The sequence below is a fragment of the Artemia sp. Qi Xiang Cuo genome, chromosome 12 (genome assembly GCF_049724085.1).
Source record: "Artemia sp. Qi Xiang Cuo chromosome 12, ASM4972408v1, whole genome shotgun sequence".
In the NCBI taxonomy this organism is placed as follows: domain Eukaryota; kingdom Metazoa; phylum Arthropoda; class Branchiopoda; order Anostraca; family Artemiidae; genus Artemia; species Artemia sp. Qi Xiang Cuo.
The window spans coordinates 36193054-36212525 of NC_142805.1; the positions used below are offsets into that span (position 1 = coordinate 36193054).

Genomic DNA, 19472 nt, shown 5'->3' on the forward strand with positions numbered 1-19472 from the left:
ATAAAACTATTCTAAAGAATAAAGACGGGTTAAGCTTAAAGATATTTATTCCTTAAACGTATTAACATATTTGTGAAAGAATTTGTTACTTACTTACAATTTTCGATAATTTCTTAAATAAAATTTCTGCATTGTGTATCCATGAGGTAACTTCAAGAAAGAGTTTGTTGCTTACTTAGAGTTACGTCATAAATTTCTTGAATGAAATGTCTTTTTTTATTTATCCAGGAGGCAAATTCAAGAAAGAATTTGTTCCCATGTGTCTGACAATAGATGTATGCAAATTCCTTTTCTTACATCTCCGGCGTTTTATTAGACATTCTAAACGTTTGATATGCTAGCTTACTCTAAAAATAATGAACACATAACAATGTAATGCATAATATATTTTTAATGAAATAATGCTATGTAGAATATTAATACAAAACTATATTATGATACATTATTAATATCAATGATCAACTTTGGACATTTTGAATATGTTCCATAAAATAGTTCACCATGTTTTCTCTTGATATTATAGCTATTGTCTTCTCTTAGTTCGTAATCAGTAGAATAATCATTATTCCATTTTGAGTCATACACAATTTTTACTGGTGTCTCATCAACAGGCTCAATATGGTTTCCGTCTTTGGTATTATTTGGTTCAATGACTGTTTGATCAATGGCAGTAACGTTTGCTGGTGCTTTGTTTTTCATCGATTCATCTTTATATTCCATCGTGATATTTTCTGACAATGCCCTTTTTATTTTTCTGGCAATTGCACTGTCTATTATCACATTATTTTTACACAGGTAACAGTTTCGGCACGTAGACAAGATATGGTTTACGATATTAGTAGAAGAGTAGGCCTTTCTTTTATTGATCTTCCGTTGAATGCTAATACCCGAAAGGTGACGATAGGATGTATCAGTAGGTAATGTGTTACCTGCAACAGTATCAAGGAGTTTTCCTCTATCATCAACGATTATTTTTATGTTGGCATTCTCTTTGAGTGCAATCATCTCTGGAGATCTCAATCTTGCATAACCACCAACATAAGAGTTGAATTTTTTCGGTATTCCAAAGAAATTTAATTCCTTACTGTCATGAAAATGCATGCATACATTTCCAATAGTGCTATCACCTGTACTTGTTTCGAAGTTTAAATATTTCTCTTTTTCAGCATTCAATGCTATAATAACCTTTTTATTTAAACACACTTTATTAAAATGCTCCATGTTCACTTTTTTTTTTAAATATATGACTTATGTGTGTATCGTTCCACTGCGTAGAAAATACTGATTTAATACATGCAATAGATTAGGTAGTGTCAATAACAGGTCATAGAATACCAGTGGTGAAGTCACATTATGTCTGACCAATCACAGAGCGCAATTGTTAGAACTGTAAGCATATTTTGACATTTTAAGTTATGTACAAAAAGAAAAAAATAAATAAAGTTGAAAAATTTCGAAGTTTTAAAAAGTTTGAATTAAACACTTTTAGGATATTGAATTTCTTTACTGAAAAGAAGAAAAAATCACCCGGAATCCGGCAACTGAGTCTCTCAAACACCTTAAAACTCTTTTAAAGGATACAAAAACTACAGATTTAACACAAAAATATATTTTTTCACTAGACTTAAGAAAAGAAAAACTATATGGACTCAAGCAACTGAGTCTCTCAAACCCTGTAAAGCTCTTTTAAAAGATACAAAAACTACTAATTTAACAAAAAAATTTCGTTTTTAATGACCACCAAGTGAAGACAAACCACACGGATTCAGGCAACTGAGTCTCTCAAACCCCTTAAAGCTCTTTTAAAAGATACAAAAACTACGTATTTAACACAAAAAATTTCGTTTTCAATGACCAACAAGTAAAGCAAAATCACACGGAATTAGGCTACTGAGTCTCTCAATCCCCGTAAAGCTCTTTTAAAACTGTGACAAGCTAAACCACGACAAAGCACTACTCTCGTGGAACTCAATCCCCATTTAACTCAACCCCCGTGCAACTGAACCCTCTTGTAAGTGAACCCCTGTATAACCGAAACCCCCGTGTAACTGTACTTCCTTTAACTGAACTCTCATGCACCTCAACCCTCCAAGCAACCCATCTCCCTCAAAACACTTTTCAGTCATTTTCTCGTACTCTCGTGGAACTCAGTCCCCGTTTAACTCAACCCCCGTGCAACTGAACCCCCTTGCACACGGAATCAGGCGACTGAGTCTCTCAAACCCCTTAAAGATCTTTTAAAAGATACAAAAACTACTTATTTAACACAAAAATTTCTTTTTTAATGACCACTAAGTAAAGAAAAACCACACGGAATTAGTCAACTGAGTCTCTCAAAACCCTTAACGCTCTTTTAAAATATACAAAAACTACTGATTTAACACAAAAATTTCGTTTTTAAAGACCACCAAGTAAAGGAAAACCACACGGAATTAGGCAACTGAGTCTCTCAAACCCTGTAAAGCTCTTTTAAAAGATACAAAAACTACTTATTTAACACAAAAATTTTGTTTTTAATGACCACCAAGTGAAGAAAAACCACATGGAATCAGGCAACTGAGTCTCTCAAACCCCTTAAAGCTCTTTTAAAAGATACAAAAACTACTTATTTAACACAAAAATTTCGTTTTTAATGACCATCAAGTAAAGAAAAATCACACGGAATTAGGAAACTGAGTCTCTCAGTCCCCGTAAAGCTCTTTTAAAAGAAACAAAAACTACTTATTTAACACAAAAATTTCGTTTTTAATGACAACATATTTAAGAAAAACCACACGGAATCAGGCGAATGAGTCTCTCAAACCCCTTAAAGCTCTTTTAAAAGATACAAAAACTACTTATTTAACACACAAATTTCGTTTTTAATGACCATCAAGTAAAGAAAAATCACACGGAATTAGGCAACTGAGTGTCTCAATCCCCGTAAAGCTCTTTTAAAACTGTGACAAGCTAAACCACGACAAAGCACTACTCTCGTGGAACTCAATCCCTATTTAACTCAACCCCCGTGCAACTGAACCCGCAGGTAACTGAACCCCAGTATAACCGAAACCCCCCTGTAACTGTACCCCCTTTAACTGAACTCTCATGCAACTCAACCCTCCATGCAATCCCATCTCCCTCAAAACACTTTTCAGTCATTTTCTCGTACTCTCGTGGAACTCAATCCCCATTTAACTCAACCCCCTTGCAACTGAACCCTCTTGTAACTGAACCCCTGTATAACCGAAACCCCCGTGTAACTGTACCTCCTTTGACTGAACTCTCATGCAACTCACCCCTCCATGCAAAACATCTCTCTCAAAACACTTTTCAGTCATTTTCTCGTACACTCGTGGAACTCAATCCCCAATTAACTCAACCCCCTTGCAACTGAACCCTCTTGTAACTGAACCCCTGTATAACCGAATCCCCCGTGTAACTGTACTCCCTTTAACTGAACTCTCATGCAACTCAACCCTCCATGCAACCCATCTCCCTCAAAACACTTTTCAGTCATTTTCTCGTTAAATTGACAATACGCTCCAAAACATCACTTGTGTATTATACAGTACATAATCATGGCATCTCCTCCAATTCACAAATCCCATTACCCTTTTTTTTTGCAAAGGTTAATCAAACATCTCCGATTGCTTCTTTTTAAATTGACAATACTTTTCAAACGTTACTTATGTATTATACAGAACCCATCGGCGAGGTAAAGCTAGGTCAAGTCACAATGTCATTCTATCGTTACTTTTCAATTAAGCTATTGAATACTTTCTAGCAATGTCTCTTGTAAGCGTCAAATCTATTAAGTATCTGAGCCTATTCTTTGTATTGTTGATGCAAGCATCCCATTCTTTGATTACCCGTGAGGCATTCCTAACCATCGCAATATCTTTAAGCAAATATCTTTTCGCAAAAAATTCTCAAATCTCGTAAACTAAAGAAGTAATTACCTTTTTCGAAAATTTTGGTTCAAATTATCCAATCACTAATTACCCCTTTTTTTCTCCACCTTAAAATGTTCCTTTAGTCATTGCCCAGTTAACACTAAGATGTAAATTGTGTAATCCTCTCGCACTGCTATGGACTTCATTGAAAAAATATCAGTTAAAAAAAAAAAAAATAAATAAACATGTATCCATGAGTTTGACCTCCAAAAAATTAATGTCACAATAGAAAACCCGTCTCTTTGAAAGGTGTAATGACCCTGTAGAATAGAATTACCTACCAGAAAAACCGGAAGGAACATAAAGTGGCAGAATTCATTAGAAGGACTATACTGACATAGTTATTATATTTTTCGACCATGCTGAACTCAATGGCTATTTCAAAACTTTGATCAGGTTACTTTTGAAAAAAATAAGCGTGGGAGGGGGCCTAGTTGCTCTCCATTTTTTGGTATCTTAAAAACAGCACTAGAACTTTTAATTTCCGTTCGAATGAGCCCTCCCGCGATATTCTGGGACCATTGGGTCGATACAATCACCCCTGGGGAACAGAAAAAAAGAAATAAACACGCATCCATGATCTTTCTTCTGGCTAAAAAAAAACAAAAAAATACAAAATTCCACATTTTTGCAGATAGGAGCTTGAAAACTCTACAGTAGAGGTTCTTTGATACGCTGAATCTGACGGTGTGATTTTTTTTAAGGTTCTATGAGTTTTAGGGGGTGTTTCCTCCTTTTTTGGAAAATCAAAAAAAATTCTCAGGCGCGTAACTTTCTGATAGATTGCACTAAACTTGATGAAACTTATATATTTGAAATCAGCATAAAAATCCGATTCTTTTGATGTATTGGTATCCAAAGTCCATTTTTAGAGTTTCGGTTACTATTGAGACGAGTCGCTCCTTACCTACAGTTTGTTACCACGAACTGTTTGATGAACACTATCATAAATGAAATAGAAATAACAGTGTAAAAACAACACAGCATAGCAGCATGTTGAACACTTTAAAATAGAGATGAGATTACATAAGAACTTGGCATCTGTTTCTGTTTTAAAATAGCAAACCGCTTTTATTTATTTTAAATTTTTATGTTCCCTCTTAGGTTACATGCTATAAGAAGTGGTTATCCAAATAGGTGTACCTTGTACAATTGGTGCTTTATAAATCAGAAAGGTATAAATTGTACTCTGTAATTAAATAAATTACCGCGTTGGTGTCGTTAGAATCTGAGCCCACTGTGCCAAATACCCACTGTATTTGATTTCTAAAGAGTAAAATGGCTACCTGCAATTTTAAAATAGTTAGTTTTAAAGATCATAAATTACTTGCAATGATAGTAATTACAGTTGTGTAATAACTACCTATCTTAGAAGTCTTGTCAATTAGATGCTAGATTAAATCACATTTTTATTATGTTCTATTGAAGATAATACGATTTATGTTCGCCTTATCTAACCAAATAATATCTTTCTAGATTTTGCAAAATTTCTGTCATTGATTGACATATATATTCATAAGAGTAAATATATCGAAAAGAGGGCCGAGGGGGTTGGTCAGTGGGTGGAGGACACCTCTACATACTCGACAGTCTCTTGAATTTGTATCTTTCAGTTTCACAAACAGGGACTGGTGACTTAAATATAATAAAATAATCTGCAAAGGATTGCCGCTAATACCGCATTTATCCAGGTTTTTCAAAAGGGTAGCATGTTTGACTGTGTCGAACCCCTTTAAAATGTTCAAACTAATAGTTACGACTTTCAGCTTTCCATCTGTAGGATCGCTAATCATAGACATTTAATATGGAAATGAAATGAAATGCTCCATGGAAATGAAATATCTATTTCTAAAACCAAACTGGTTTGCATGAAAGAAATTTTTCCTCTCAAGAAACTCAGCTGTCCGTCTATATAAGTTTTTTTCGAATGTTGAATAATCTCGATGCAGGTTTATAAATATTAGTATCATCGCGGTCATGTTTTTAAATAACAATTCTACTCTAGTGTGTTTAAAGTAATTATTATTATCTTCTTTGAGATCCTTGAGTTTTTCCTGGCATTAGAAACGTGTACTAAAGAAAACCTATATTTTCAGATCATCAACAAAAGCAACGTAAAACTGCAAAATAACGGACAAAACATGCTTTGTTACTTTAAAATGGAACACGTTAGCTCGAACAGCTCCACCCTGTACTTTACTCATAAACTGTGTTGCTTCTTACTCACTATTTTCGTGAAGAGAAATATTAATATCACTGGGATCCAGCTATAATCGTTCAAAAGAACTATCATCCGGCCGACTTTCAACTGACAATTTTAAGTTTTTAATCAACTTTAGAGAAATGCCAAGCCATTTTGCTAACTACCTCATTTGCTTCCAGCCTATTACCCATTCACGAGAAAACAATATTCTTCAGATCAATAGCTGATCTTACAGTCTCCCATGTCTTAGAAGACTTTCCCTGCTTTTTTTGAAATGGGTTTTTAAAATATGTATGTTTAGCTTTCCGTAATATCCTATTTTATTTTTCTGTAATATCCACATTATATTTCTTACAGATTAATAATATGTCACCATCTTTGTCACTCAGATTACCAGTCATATTCAGGTGGTTTATTTTATTTGTAGAATTCAGAATTTCATAATACATGGCTTCCTCGGAATATCTCTCTTATCTTTTTTTCTTTACTGGAGCTTCAAGTTTCGCCGTCTCACAAGCTTGTTCAAGTAATAGCAATGACTCATTTTCTCGGCATAGGAACAATTCTTATCTATGGGGGGGGGGGGGCACTCTGTCTTATGTAGTTTACACCTAAACCGGGGAAATTATCCTGGTCAAAATATTTTCTAATACTTACGGACCTGTAAGATCAAGTAGGAGTTCCCTGAAGCTGGTATGAAACCACCGGGATCTGACACATTTAAAAGCAGACATCGATTATGGTATTTTGGTTCCGAATCACATTCACGAATATGTTATCAATAAGCGTCGTGTCACTATCTAACTCTATTGACTCCGATGTCCCCAGTAACCACACATGGGTAAATTGACACCGGCTACTTTTCCTACTGTTTGTACAATATCCAAAAGCTTGAAAAGCTGAGAACGTTGAGGCTCATAAGCAAATAAAAAATAAAGACTATGCCAAACCTGCTTGTTTTATTGCACCATGATCTCAAACGCCATCCCACAATAAAAAGAGGGAGCTGTCCCTTACCTTTATTTCCATATGTCACATAAAGCAAGCAGCCTATCTGCCGTGCCTGTGTTGACCCTTCTTTCTCTTGGAAAAAAAAATATTTCTCTTAAAAGCGGAGAAAGAATCATTGACTATTAGGAACTCAACCGCAGTTCAGTGAACTGTAGAATTTGTATATCTCCGCCGTTTTGAACTATCTCAGACAAATGCCATTACGATCTATTCAGCCCAATGTAATTATAATGAGAAAGTTTCTATTCAATTTTACCTTCGACATCATGGCACGAATCAACTAAATAGTAAATCTAAATTTCGGTGGCTCAATCTTTTTCACATTATAATTACCATCATAAACTTTTCACAGAGCATTATCCTACTTCATATAAAACCACAGAGTTTATCTCAAGTACTTTTATATGTTGCTTATCCATTCATATCAATTTTCCTTCAACAATCTCTTGGAAATCCAAATTCAGTTTTAAGAAATAAAATAAAGCTAATGTGATAGCTAGATGGTCTAATGTTTGATGAAATGAGCTTAAGCGAATAAAATTTGCTGCTCTTTAGCATTTAATTAGCTTTTTTTTAAATTAGAAAAATTAGCTTTTATTCATCTGGGACTTTTTGCTCATGCGGATCTAGGCATTGGTGAGATTTTTTCTCATATAGACTATAAGCTTCATAGCAGAATACCATGTGGATTATTTCCTGTTCCTTGCAGCTATGTTTCAAACAGTTCGTGGTAACGAACTGTAAGTAAGGAGCGACCCGGCTCAATGGTAACCGAAACTCTAGAAAACGGGTTTTTGATACCAATAGATATATCAAAAGAATCAGATTTCAATGCTGATTTTAAATATATAAGTTTCATCAAGTTTACTGCTACATAACGAAAGTTACTAGCCTGAGAAAAATTGTCTGATTTTCAAAAAAAGGGGGAAAGACCACCTAAAAGTTATAGAACCTTAATGAAAATCCCACCATCATATTCAGCGTATCAGAGAACCCTACTATAGAAGTTTCAAGCTCCTATCTGCAAAAATGTGGAATTTTACATTTTTTGCCAGAAGAAAGATCACAGATGCGTGTTTATTTGTTTGTTTGTTTGTTTGTTTTTGTTTTTTTTTTCCAGGGGTGATCGTATCTATCCAGTAGTCCTAGAATATCGTGAGAGGGCTCATTCGAACTGAAATTAAAAGTTTTAGTGCCCTTTTTAATTGACCAAAAAAATGGAGGTTAAATAGGCCCAATCCCACGCTAATTTTTTTCCCAAAGTCACCCGATCAAAATTTTGAGATAGCCATTTTATTCAGCATGGTCGAAAATATGATAAATATGTCTTTTAGGATGACTTAATCCCCCGAAGTTCCCAGAGGGAGGGCTAAAAGTTATGAACTTTACCCAATGTTAACATATAGTATTGGTTATTGGGAAGTATACAGATGTTTTCAGGAGTTTTTTTTTTGTGGTAGGGGGTGGGAAGGGGGGGTCGGTGGTTATGTTGGAGGATCTGTTCATGATGGAAGTTTTCATGGGGGAAGGGAAATTGCCATGAAGGGGGCGCCAGACTTGCCAGCATTATTTATTGGTTATTGGAAAGTATACAACCATTTTCAGGAAGGATTTTTTCTGGAGGGGGGGGGCTAGAGGAGGGGGTTACTCTGGAGAATATTTCCGTGGAGGATGTTTCTTTGGGGTAAGGGACATTTCTATGAAGGGGGCGCCGGATTTCCAAACACTATTTAAAAAAAGATCAGAAATTAAATAAAAAAAAAACAAGTTTTTTCAACTGAAATTTAAGAACGAATATTAGAACTTAAAATGAACAGAAATTATAACGTATGTGAGGGGGTTCTCCCCCAAGTCAAAACCTCGCTCGTTACGCTACAGTTTTTTTTAGTGCTTTCAAAAGAGCTATCTATTCTAATTAAACGGCCTTTGTGATTCAGGGGGTTTGTGAATTAAAATTTTCTTAATTTTTAACGTAAAGAGCGTCGTATTGACTTAGGGGAGAACCCCCTCATATACGTAATAACATATACGTAATAAAAAAAAACAATAAAAAAACAAGCGATACGGCTCAATAGTAATCTAAACTTTTAAAAACGGAATTTCGATGTCAATAAATGAATCAAAACAATTTGTTTATAGTGCTGATTCTAAATATATAAATTTTAACAAGTTTAGTATTACTCATCAAAGGCTACGAGCCTGAGAAAATTTACTCGATTTTTTAAAGAGGGATGAAACATCCCCTACAAGTGAAAGAATTTTAATGAAAATCACACCGTCAGATTCAGCGTATCAAAAGTTAGTTACGTAAGTTAATTTTTAAAGACATCCATTTAGCAAAAGAAAAGTAAAATTTTTATGCAAATAAAAGCTGCATTAACTAAAAAACAATCAGAAATTAAATTAAAAAAAACAACTTTTTTAAACTGAAAGTAAGGAGCGACATTATAGCTTAAAACGAACAGAAATTATTCCGTATATGAAAGGGGCGGTTCCCTCCTCAACGCCTCGCTCTTTACGGTAAAGTTGACTCTGTCTCACGACTTTATTTTTTAAAACAATAAAAAACTTTAGCGTAAAAAGCGAGGCTTGTGGAGGGGACAGCCCCTTTCATATACGGAATAATTACATTTCAACTGAAATGTAAGAAGGAATATTAGAACTTAAAACGAACAGAAATTATAACGTATGTGAGGGGGTTCTCCCCCAAGTCAATACCTCGCTCTTTACGCTACAGTTTTTTTTAGTGCTTTCAAAAGAGCTATCTATTCTAATTAAACGGCCTTTGTGATTCAGGTGTTTGGGGCTGTCCCCTCCTCAACGCCTCGCTCTTTCCGCTAAAGTTTGACTCTGTATCACAGCTTTATTTTTTAAAACAATAAAAAACTTTAGCGTAAAGAGCGAGGCGTTGAGGAGGGGACAGCCCCTTTCATATACGGAATAAAAGTAAAATTTGTATGCAAATAAAAGCTGCATTAACTAAAAAACGATCAGAAATTAAATAAAAAAAAACAAGTTTTTTAAACTGAAAGTAAGGAGCGACATTAAAACTTAAAACGAACAGAAATTAGTCCGTCTATGAACGGGGCGGGCCCCTCCTCCCCGCCACTCTCTTTACGCAACATTTTTTTTTTGATTAAAAAAATAATGTGGAGAGACAGAGTCAACCTTTAGTGTAACGCGCGAGGCGTTGAGGAGGGGACAGCCCCTTTCATATACGGAATAATTTCTGTTCGTTTTAAGTTTTAATGTCGCTCCTTACTTTCAGTTTAAAAAACTTGTTTTTTTTATTTAATAAATCAAAAAGACGGTGTTTTTCCTAATTAAACTAAAAACTGACATCGAATCTTTAAAAAGGTATATTTTACTATTTATGGAATGGACAACTGCCCCCTGAACTACCAAACCTTTACGGTAAAGTTTCAACATATTAAAGATAGCCTATGAACAATACCCTTAATGAAGCATATGTTAAAATTTAGTGTAAATATGCAGAGGTTTTAGGGAAAGCTCCCCCCTTTTTACACAGAAAAATTTCTGTTTGTTTAAGCTATATTTTGTTTCCCACTTTCATTAAAAGCTTTCTTTTAATTTGATCAAACAGTTCGTGGTAACGAACTGTAAGTAAGGAGCGACCCGGCTCAATAGTAGCCGAAACTCTAAAAAACGGAAATTTGATACCAATAGATACATCAAATGAATCAGATTTTTATGCTGATTTTAAATATATAAGTTTCATCAAGTTTAGTCTTGCGCAACAAAAGTTAAGTGCCTGAGAAAATTTGCCTTATTTTCGAAAAAAGGGGGAAATGCCCCCTAAAAATCATATAACTTTAATGAAAATCACATCATCAGATTCAGCGTATCATAGAGCCCTACTATAGAAGTTTCAAGCTGTTATCTGCTAAAATGTGGAATTTTGTATTTTTGCCAGAAGAAAGATCACGGATGCGTGTTTATTTATTTATTTTTTTCCCAGGGGTGATTCTATAGACCTAGTGGTCCTAGAATATCGCAGGAGGGCTCATTCGAACGAAAATTAAAAGTTCTAGGGCCCTTTAAGTGACCAAAAAAATGGAGGGCAACTAGGCCCCCTCCCACACTCTTTTTTTCCCAAAGTCACCCGATAACACTTTTGAGATAGCCATTTTGTTCAGCAACGTAGAAAACTACAATAACTATGTCTCTAAGGACGACTTAATACCCCACAGTCCCCGGGGGAAGGGCTGCAAGTTATGAACTTTACCCAATGTTTACATATAGTATTGGTTATAGGAAGTATACAGACATTTTTCAAGGGGGATTATTTCTGGTAGTTCGGGGGGGGGGGTTACTTGGGAGGATCCTTCCACAGAGGAAGTTTTCATGGTGGGAACGGATACTGCTATGAACGGTAAGATAAGATAAGATTTATTCTTCATTAGATACACTTACAATATTACGTGTTATTATTCCCCCAAAGGCTCATTGGCCTGTACAAAGGGCGAAGACAAATGAGTTGCTTACTTAGAGATGAAAAGCGAAAGAAAATTTAAAATGATCACTTACTCACATACGAAGGAGAAGAAAAGAAAATATAGATAAAACGAAAACTATAGAAAAAATAGAATAAATAAACTAAATTAATTAATTAGATTAAATAGACTAAAAAAAAAATAATAAAAAATAATAAAAACATGAATAAAAATAACTTCTACGAAGCCAAAGAATTTTTAACAATTTGTTTTAAACAAACCGAATGAGTGACACCCTCGAGCTGATTCAGGGGGCGCTGGATTTTCCAGCATTATTTAAAAAAAAAACAATCAGAAATTAAATAAAAAAAACAATTTTTTCAACTGAAAGTAACAGGCAACAAAAAAACTTAAAACGAACAGAAATTATTACGTATATGATTGGGTTCGCCCCCAAGTCATTACCTCGCTATTTACGGTAAAGTTTTTTTTGTACTTTCATCAGATCTATTTATGCTAATTAACGGCCTTTGTGATTAAGGGGTCATTATTAAAGGATTGGAACAAATTTTGAACTGTAGTGTAAAGAGCGAGGTATTGACTTGGGGGTGAACTCCCTAATATACGTAACAAAAATATACAAATACAGTAGTTCGTTACGTAAGTTAATTCGTAAGTTACGTCAGAACAAAATTTCGAGAAAGCCATTTAGCCAAAAAAAAGTAAAATTAATATGCAAATTTAGTTTTAATTATTCATGTACGGTGAACCAAAATCAAAGCTGCATTAATTCAAAAACGTTCAGAAATTAAACAAAAAAAAAGTTTTTTTTAACTGAAAGTAAGGAGCGAAAATTAAAACTTAAAACGAACAGAAATTATTCCGTATATGAAAGGGGCTGTCCCCTCCTGAACGTTTTGCTCTTTGCGCTAAAGTTATTGTCTTAGAAAGTTGTTTATTGTTTTAGAAAATAAAGTTGTGAGACAGAGTCAAACTTTAGCGTAAAGAGTGAGGCGTTGAGGAAGGGACAGCCCATTTCATATACGGAATAATTTCTGTTCGTTTTAAGTTTTAATGTCGCTCCTTACTTTCAGTTAAAAAACTTGTTTCTTTTATTTAATAAATAGAAATGGACGGTCTATATTGTAGTATGTAACCTGCTCTCTCTCTCTCTCTGGGAACTTTTTGAGCTTTTCTGACTCCAATATCTTTTTTTGTTTCCAAAAAGATACGAAGTTTTCTAGCACAGAGGACTGATTCTCTGCTTGGCAATGCAGAGCCCAGGGTTCAATATCGACCTCAGCAAGGTCGGGCGATAAGCTTGCTACCTGTCCCTGTAAAAAGACCCAGCAACTAAATCGTCGATTCGACGCTCTATGCGCCACCAATGGCTCTTACTTGTGAAAATATTTTCCTATCCCATAATCCAAATGACAAATTCCAAGAAAAATAAAACCATTGGAATAAGACACTTGTTTTGTGAAGACACTTCCGTTGGAATTTTTTGATTCTCCGGAATAGAAATTGGATACATCTATTCTGAAAGTTTGCCAATATAATTGTGAAGGATAACGTTAACTGTGTTTACCATTGTCGTTTCATGTTTAGAGTTTGCATTAAAGTCTTTTAGATCAGCGACGGCGAATGAGTGACCTTTGGGTCAAAGAATGATAGTCAAGATGTTTCTACATGACAGCGTTGGACGTTCTGTTGCTAAACTGTTATTTATTGGGAAAATTCACGCACAGTATTATAGCTAAACTCTTTGGTGTGAATTTTTTGCCTATATACATTGTAAATCAATGGACGCCGCAGAGTTCAATATTGTAGAATGATTTCCAATACTTCAATGGTTGTGCCTTCAGAATATGTACCCACACCCATCAATTCCCCAAACACATCCAATCGAAATTTTGAGACAGACATTTTGTTTAACATAGTTAAAAGATCCAGTAACTATATCTTTGGGGATGTCACCCCCCCCCCTCACTTGGGCTGCAAGTTATGCAATTCACCCACTGTTTACATACAACATTTTGTTATTTGGAAAGGGGGGATGTTTGGCCTTTAATATCCAAAAAGACGAAGGGAATTCAGATGAACCTTTCAGAGAATGTTGAGGGGTTGTTGGACTAAATCAAAACAAGTTATGGGCATACGGGTTGTCGAAACGGCATAACTTAGGAATAACTGCGTGCATTAAATTGGAACTTACAGGAAATGGTGAGGGGGTGATAAATTGACCAAAAAGGCAATATCTGCACGCTACTACTACAACTACTGCTACTACTACTGCTACTAATTCTACTACTACTTCTACATCTACTACTGCTACTACTACTACTACTACTACTATTACTACTACTACTACTACTACTGCTGTAACACAGGCACCTAAAAGTTGAAACTTTCAGTGCATGTTAAAGGGGGTGTTCAACTAGGCAAAATGTATATACTACTACTACTACTGGGATTGGTGCTACTACTACTACTACTGCAATTGGTACTACTACCGGGATTGGTACTACTACTACTACTACTGCTGCAATTGGTACTACTACTGGGATTGGTACTACTACTACTACTACTGCAATTGGTACTACTACTGTACTATTACCATTGCTAAAAGTGCTGCTGTGACTACTACTACTTCAACTATTACCACACGATTACTACTAAATTAAATTGAAATACGCTTTGTGTATGCAGGCAGTCAAATTGCCGAATCAACAGCATATCAAAAACGGCTTAGAGTATTAGGTCCGGGGAATGTTGGACAAATAAAAATGCACTATTTGCATACTACTACTACTAGTAGCAGTAGTACTACTACTGCTGTTAGTACTACTATTACTAAGGCTAATAGTTTGAACATGGAACTTTCAGGGACAGTTGAGGGGGATGTTTGGCTAAATCCAAACACATTATGTGCATGCAGGTTATCGGCAGGACGTATCAGCAATACATTAGAAATGGCTCAAAGTATTAAGTTGAAACTGTCAGGGCATGAGGTGGGGATGTGTACTAGACCAAAAAAGCACAATGTCAATAGGCTACTATTACTGTTTACCACTAATACTACTACTGATATCCCTAATGCTGCTCCTATTACTCCTCCTATTACTTCTGCTACTATACCTACTACTATTGCTATTCCTAAGGGTATTAGTTAAAATTTCAGGGAATGGCAAGGGAAAAGAAATTTCAGGGAACGGCATTGAACTGAATAGAAACACACTATGTAGATGGGGAGTAGTATGCTCAGAGTGTATTTTAGTTAGTTCGGCGTCCCTCTCAACTGAAGTGAACGCGGCTCGATCAGAAATAAATAAAACTACTGTACTCTGTCTCGCCTCTATGACATGGTTGAATAATATTGGCGTGCAGATCAACTGAATGAGCTAGGATACTTTAGTAAGAAAGCAACAGAAGGCATTGAAGGGAAAAGTCACGATGAAAACAAAAGCACATCGTACATTTTTAGGTAATAAATTCGTTCTTTCTGGCAGAATGTCTCCTCAAAACTAAAATACCAACACTAACTTTATTTTGAATCAGCTGTTAAAAATTCATTGAATCTTTGGGGTATTCTCAGAGCCTGATCTTAATCTTTGGCGCCCTAGGCCGAAGCATTTGGATGCCCCTAGGCCCAAGCAATTTTCGGGGAGACACAGAGATTTACCGGGAAATCCCCCAAAAATTGGGGATAGTGGAAGCCCTGAACAGAAGGCAACTGATGAGTGATGAGCTAAAAGTAATTCAAGAGAGAGGTGATACCGAGATCTCAGCTGCCATTCTTTGGAGATATCTGACAGCTATTAAGCGGCTACGGGATTCCTGTGTTGTTTTAAAATTATTTCTCTGTGAATAGGAAGCGCAGCAGCAAAGTGCACCTGACACTTTCACGATAAATCCCATTAGTCTAGTTTTTGCTAAGAAAAAAATCGCTCAGTGTTTCTTTTTGTGCCCGTCGGTATTGGGCGCCCCTAAGCCCGGGCCTACTGGGCCTATGCGTAAATCGTGGCCTGGGTATTCTTGTGATTCCAAGAAAAATCACCAATAAAAGCAAAAATCACTAGATTCTTTTCAAAAATTATGCTAAAAATCACTACCTTTTAACATCACTGGGCAATAAAAAAAAATTCTAGAAAATAGTGATAAATCACTAGGGAGTGGCACCCTCGTTTTGACCCATATACTGTTTTAAACTCCTGTTTTTCCGACTGTGTCTCCCAGCAGAGGAAACAACTCTTTACTTAATTCAGTTACACTCGTTAGTGTGGTAATTTTCTTGGAACAAGATGGAATAATATATCTTATCTCTTTAAACGAGTAATAATTGCATATTTATTGGTTTATGTATGCATAAATTTTTTCTCAAAAATGTTTTTTTGGAAAATTGGCATCCTGAGATTTTCTGGCCTTAAAAACACGATCTAGATACGTCACGAGTTTTGAAAAAAATCGCTATGAGCCTTAATTTTGGGGAAAAAAAAATCATATTAGTAACATCATATCTATGAGCACTTTTCAAGAGCATAAATTACATCAGTTTCGCCCGCAAAATGAAAACGCATGCAAAATAAAAAAAAGAAACATAGCTAAGTATAAAATACCATGCGTAATGAGTCTATTTACAAAAGACGTTTTAAGGAGTTTCATAATGCTTAGAGGACAAAAGCGTTAATTAACAATTGCTCAAAAAGAACGAACTGAACCATCAAATGAGACAAGATCATAAGGACGACCTAAAAATATATATTCACTATGGTTGAAAATGAACAACCTAGACCATCAAATGTGACAAGACCAGTCCGAGCAGCTAAGGCAAAGGGGATTTGAAAATGTCGGAAGTAATGGTAAACGAAAATGAAGAACAAAGAAATTTTCTGTTAAAATACTTGTGACAACAGCAATTGCAAGGAAAAGAAAATGAAGTCGAGAGGAGAAAAATACGGTGTTAGAAGATAAGCGGCAGCGAAAATTACAACGAGTCAAAGAAGAAAATGAAGAACCAAAAAAAATATGCGGTTACAAGACATGCAACAACGCGGATAAGAGTGAATCAAAAATGAAAATGAAGAACAAAGAAATATGTGTTTAGAAGATATGAAACAGCGAGAACAATGAAAAATCTAGTTAGAAGATAAGCGGCAACGAGAATTACAAGCTGGAGCGAGAATCAGAACGAGTCAAAAATGAAATTCAAGAAGAAAGAATATTGCGCTAGAAGAACAACACCATCGCAATCTCCAACGCCAACAAACTGGGGTGCAAAACCCAGTACAAATCTATAAAGATGCAATAAATTACGCAAGTGTACGCAATTACAGTCATTGGGGCCCTTCAATGTTGCATATATTTACTGTGGAGTCCTCCATCTCCCCTTGGAAAGAGTAGCCAAAGGTGATTTATTTGGAGGTTGCTGCTTGCTTGCGAATTGCATTGCCACACAATGTCCAAATGAATTGGTTTGACATTTTATAGGACGACACTTTCTCTCTAAAAAGTTCCACAAACAAATCCGAAACCTGAACTCATGCTTTGCGTGGGTCAGTAATTAACATTTTCTATCTTATAACGTGCTCCTTGCATTTTGTAGCAACATATTTATATAGTTTGTTGCAATTACTTTACATGTTTCTGTAAAAAATTAGAAGCTAATGCTCCGTGACAAACAACGTTGCACCTTCCCTGCAATTAAATAAAAAAAAAAGTTTTTTTTAACTGAAAGTAAGGAGCGACATTAAAACTTAAAACGAACAGAAATTATTCCGTATATGAAAGGGGTTGTCCCCTCCTCAGCGCCTCACTCTTTACGCTAAAGTTTTTTATTATTTTAAAAATAAAGTTGTAAGACAGAGTCAAACTTTTGAGTAAAAAGTGAGGTGTCGAGGAGGGGACAAACCCTTCATATACGTAATAATTTCTGTTCCTTTCAAGTTTTAATGTCGCTCCTTACTTTCAGTTAAATAAAATTGTTTTTTTAAATTTATTTTCTGAACCTTTTTGAATTAGTACAGCTTTGATTTTGGCTCACCGTATATGAATAATTAAAACGAAATTCGCATATTAATTTTCCTTTTTTTGGCTAAATGGCTTTCTCGAAATTTTGTTCTAACGTAACTTACGAATTAACTTACGTAAAGAATTTCTATATTCGTATGTTTTTATTACGTATATTAGGGAGTTGGGCGAACCCCCTCATATACGTAATCATTTCTGTTTGTTTTAAGTTTTAATGTTGCTCCTTACCGTACTTTCAGTTGAAAAAAACTTGTTTTTTTTAATCTAATTTCTGATCGTTTTTTAAATAATGCTGGGAAATTCGGCGAACCCTTCATAGGAATGTCCCTTCCCCCAAGGAAACATCCTCCAGGGAAAGATTCTCCCCCGTAAGCCCTACTCCGACCCCTCTCCCTCCGCCCCCACCAGAAAAAATTTCTGTTGAAAACGCCTGTATACTTCCCAATAACCAAAACTATGTGTAAACAATGGGCAAAGTTTATAACTTGCAGCCCTCCCCCCAGGAACTTTGGGGAATTAAGTCATCCTCAAAGACATATTAATTAGATTTTTGACTATGCTGAACAGAATGGCTATCTAAAAATTTTGATTGGGGGACTTCGGGAAAAAAAGGAGCCGGGGAGGGGGCTAAGTTGCCCTCCAGTTTTTTTAGTCACTTTAAAAGGGCACTAGAACTTTTAATTTCCATTTGAATGAGCCCTCTCGCGATATTCTAGGACTACTGGTTTAATACGATCAGCCTTGGAAAAAAAAAAAAAATAAAAATTAAAAATTAAAAAAATAAACACGCATCCGTGATCTTTCTTCTGGCAAAAAAAAATACAAAATTCAACATTTTTGCAGATAGGAGCTTCAAACTTCTATAGTAGAGTTCTCGGATACGCTGAATCTGATTGGGATTTTCATTAAAGTTCTATAACTTTTAGGGGTTGTTTCTCCCTTTCTTCGAAAAGAAGGCAAATTTTCTCAGGCGCTTAAGTTTGGATGGGTAAGACTAAACTTCATGAAACTTATATATTTAAATCAGCATAAAAATTTCATTCTTTTGATGTATTATTTTAATCAAAATTCCTTTCTTTAGAGTTTCGATTGCTTTTGAGCCGGGTCGCTCCTTACTTACAGTTCGTTACCACGAACTGTTTGACAAAAATTCAAAGTTTCCGCAACCAATGGACCAATCCCCGAGTAACTGAATTCGATCGCCTAAGCTGTTCCGAAGACACGACGTTTTTTGCATATAGAGTTTTTTTGAACGTCGATTTTAAAACAAAAAAAGGCTTTTGTGTTCCTCACTGCATTTTGTGCATTTTATTAGTTTCTCTACAAACGTAGCTTTTCATTGGGACAAACAATGTTTTGTAGTTTTGCCTTAAGACCGTTTTTTGACCAAAAAAATAAATCTCCTATTAAAATGGCATTCTGACGACAAACTAAAGCAATCTTTTTTTTTGGCTGTGTTCATGCTGCAATGCTAAAAGGTAAAACCAAGTCTAATATGATTCATTTCTATTTTTTGTTTAATTTTTAGGTTCTCAACGACAATTATCATAGTGTTCTGCAAATTGACCCAGTTACGTTAGCAGAAGAAGGAATGATTGAGTGTACTGTTTGGAATACTGGGGGATCATCCACCGCATTGATTGAAGTCATAGTTGTCCCTTTAGAAAGAGATAAAATAGGCGGTGGTTATAAAGGGGGCAAAAGAAAAAGCTTTGAAAAAATACCTGCTATAATCAAGGGACCGGAGGATATTTTTGCTATTCGAGGAAGTGAAGTTCATCTAGAAGCATTATTCGTTGGCAAACCTGAACCAAGTGTTGTGTGGTTAAAAGGGGTATGTTC

The 19472-nt window shown here is 35.4% G+C and overlaps 1 protein-coding gene across 5 annotated transcripts in view; it reads left to right on the plus strand.

Moving 5' to 3' along the window:
* LOC148946069 (myosin light chain kinase, smooth muscle-like) overlaps positions 1-19472 on the plus strand; it is a 289632-nt gene that overhangs the window by 178864 nt on the left and 91296 nt on the right. For 4 of the 5 annotated variants that reach the window (XM_089098047.1, XM_089098049.1, XM_089098048.1 and 1 more), the window contains exon 5: positions 19159-19464. The exons of the other annotated variant lie outside the window; for it this stretch is intronic. In XM_089098047.1, coding sequence (XP_088954173.1) covers positions 19159-19464 — 306 coding nt within the window. The remainder of the gene's footprint in view (positions 1-19158; positions 19465-19472) is intronic. 5 annotated transcript variants of the gene reach the window in all.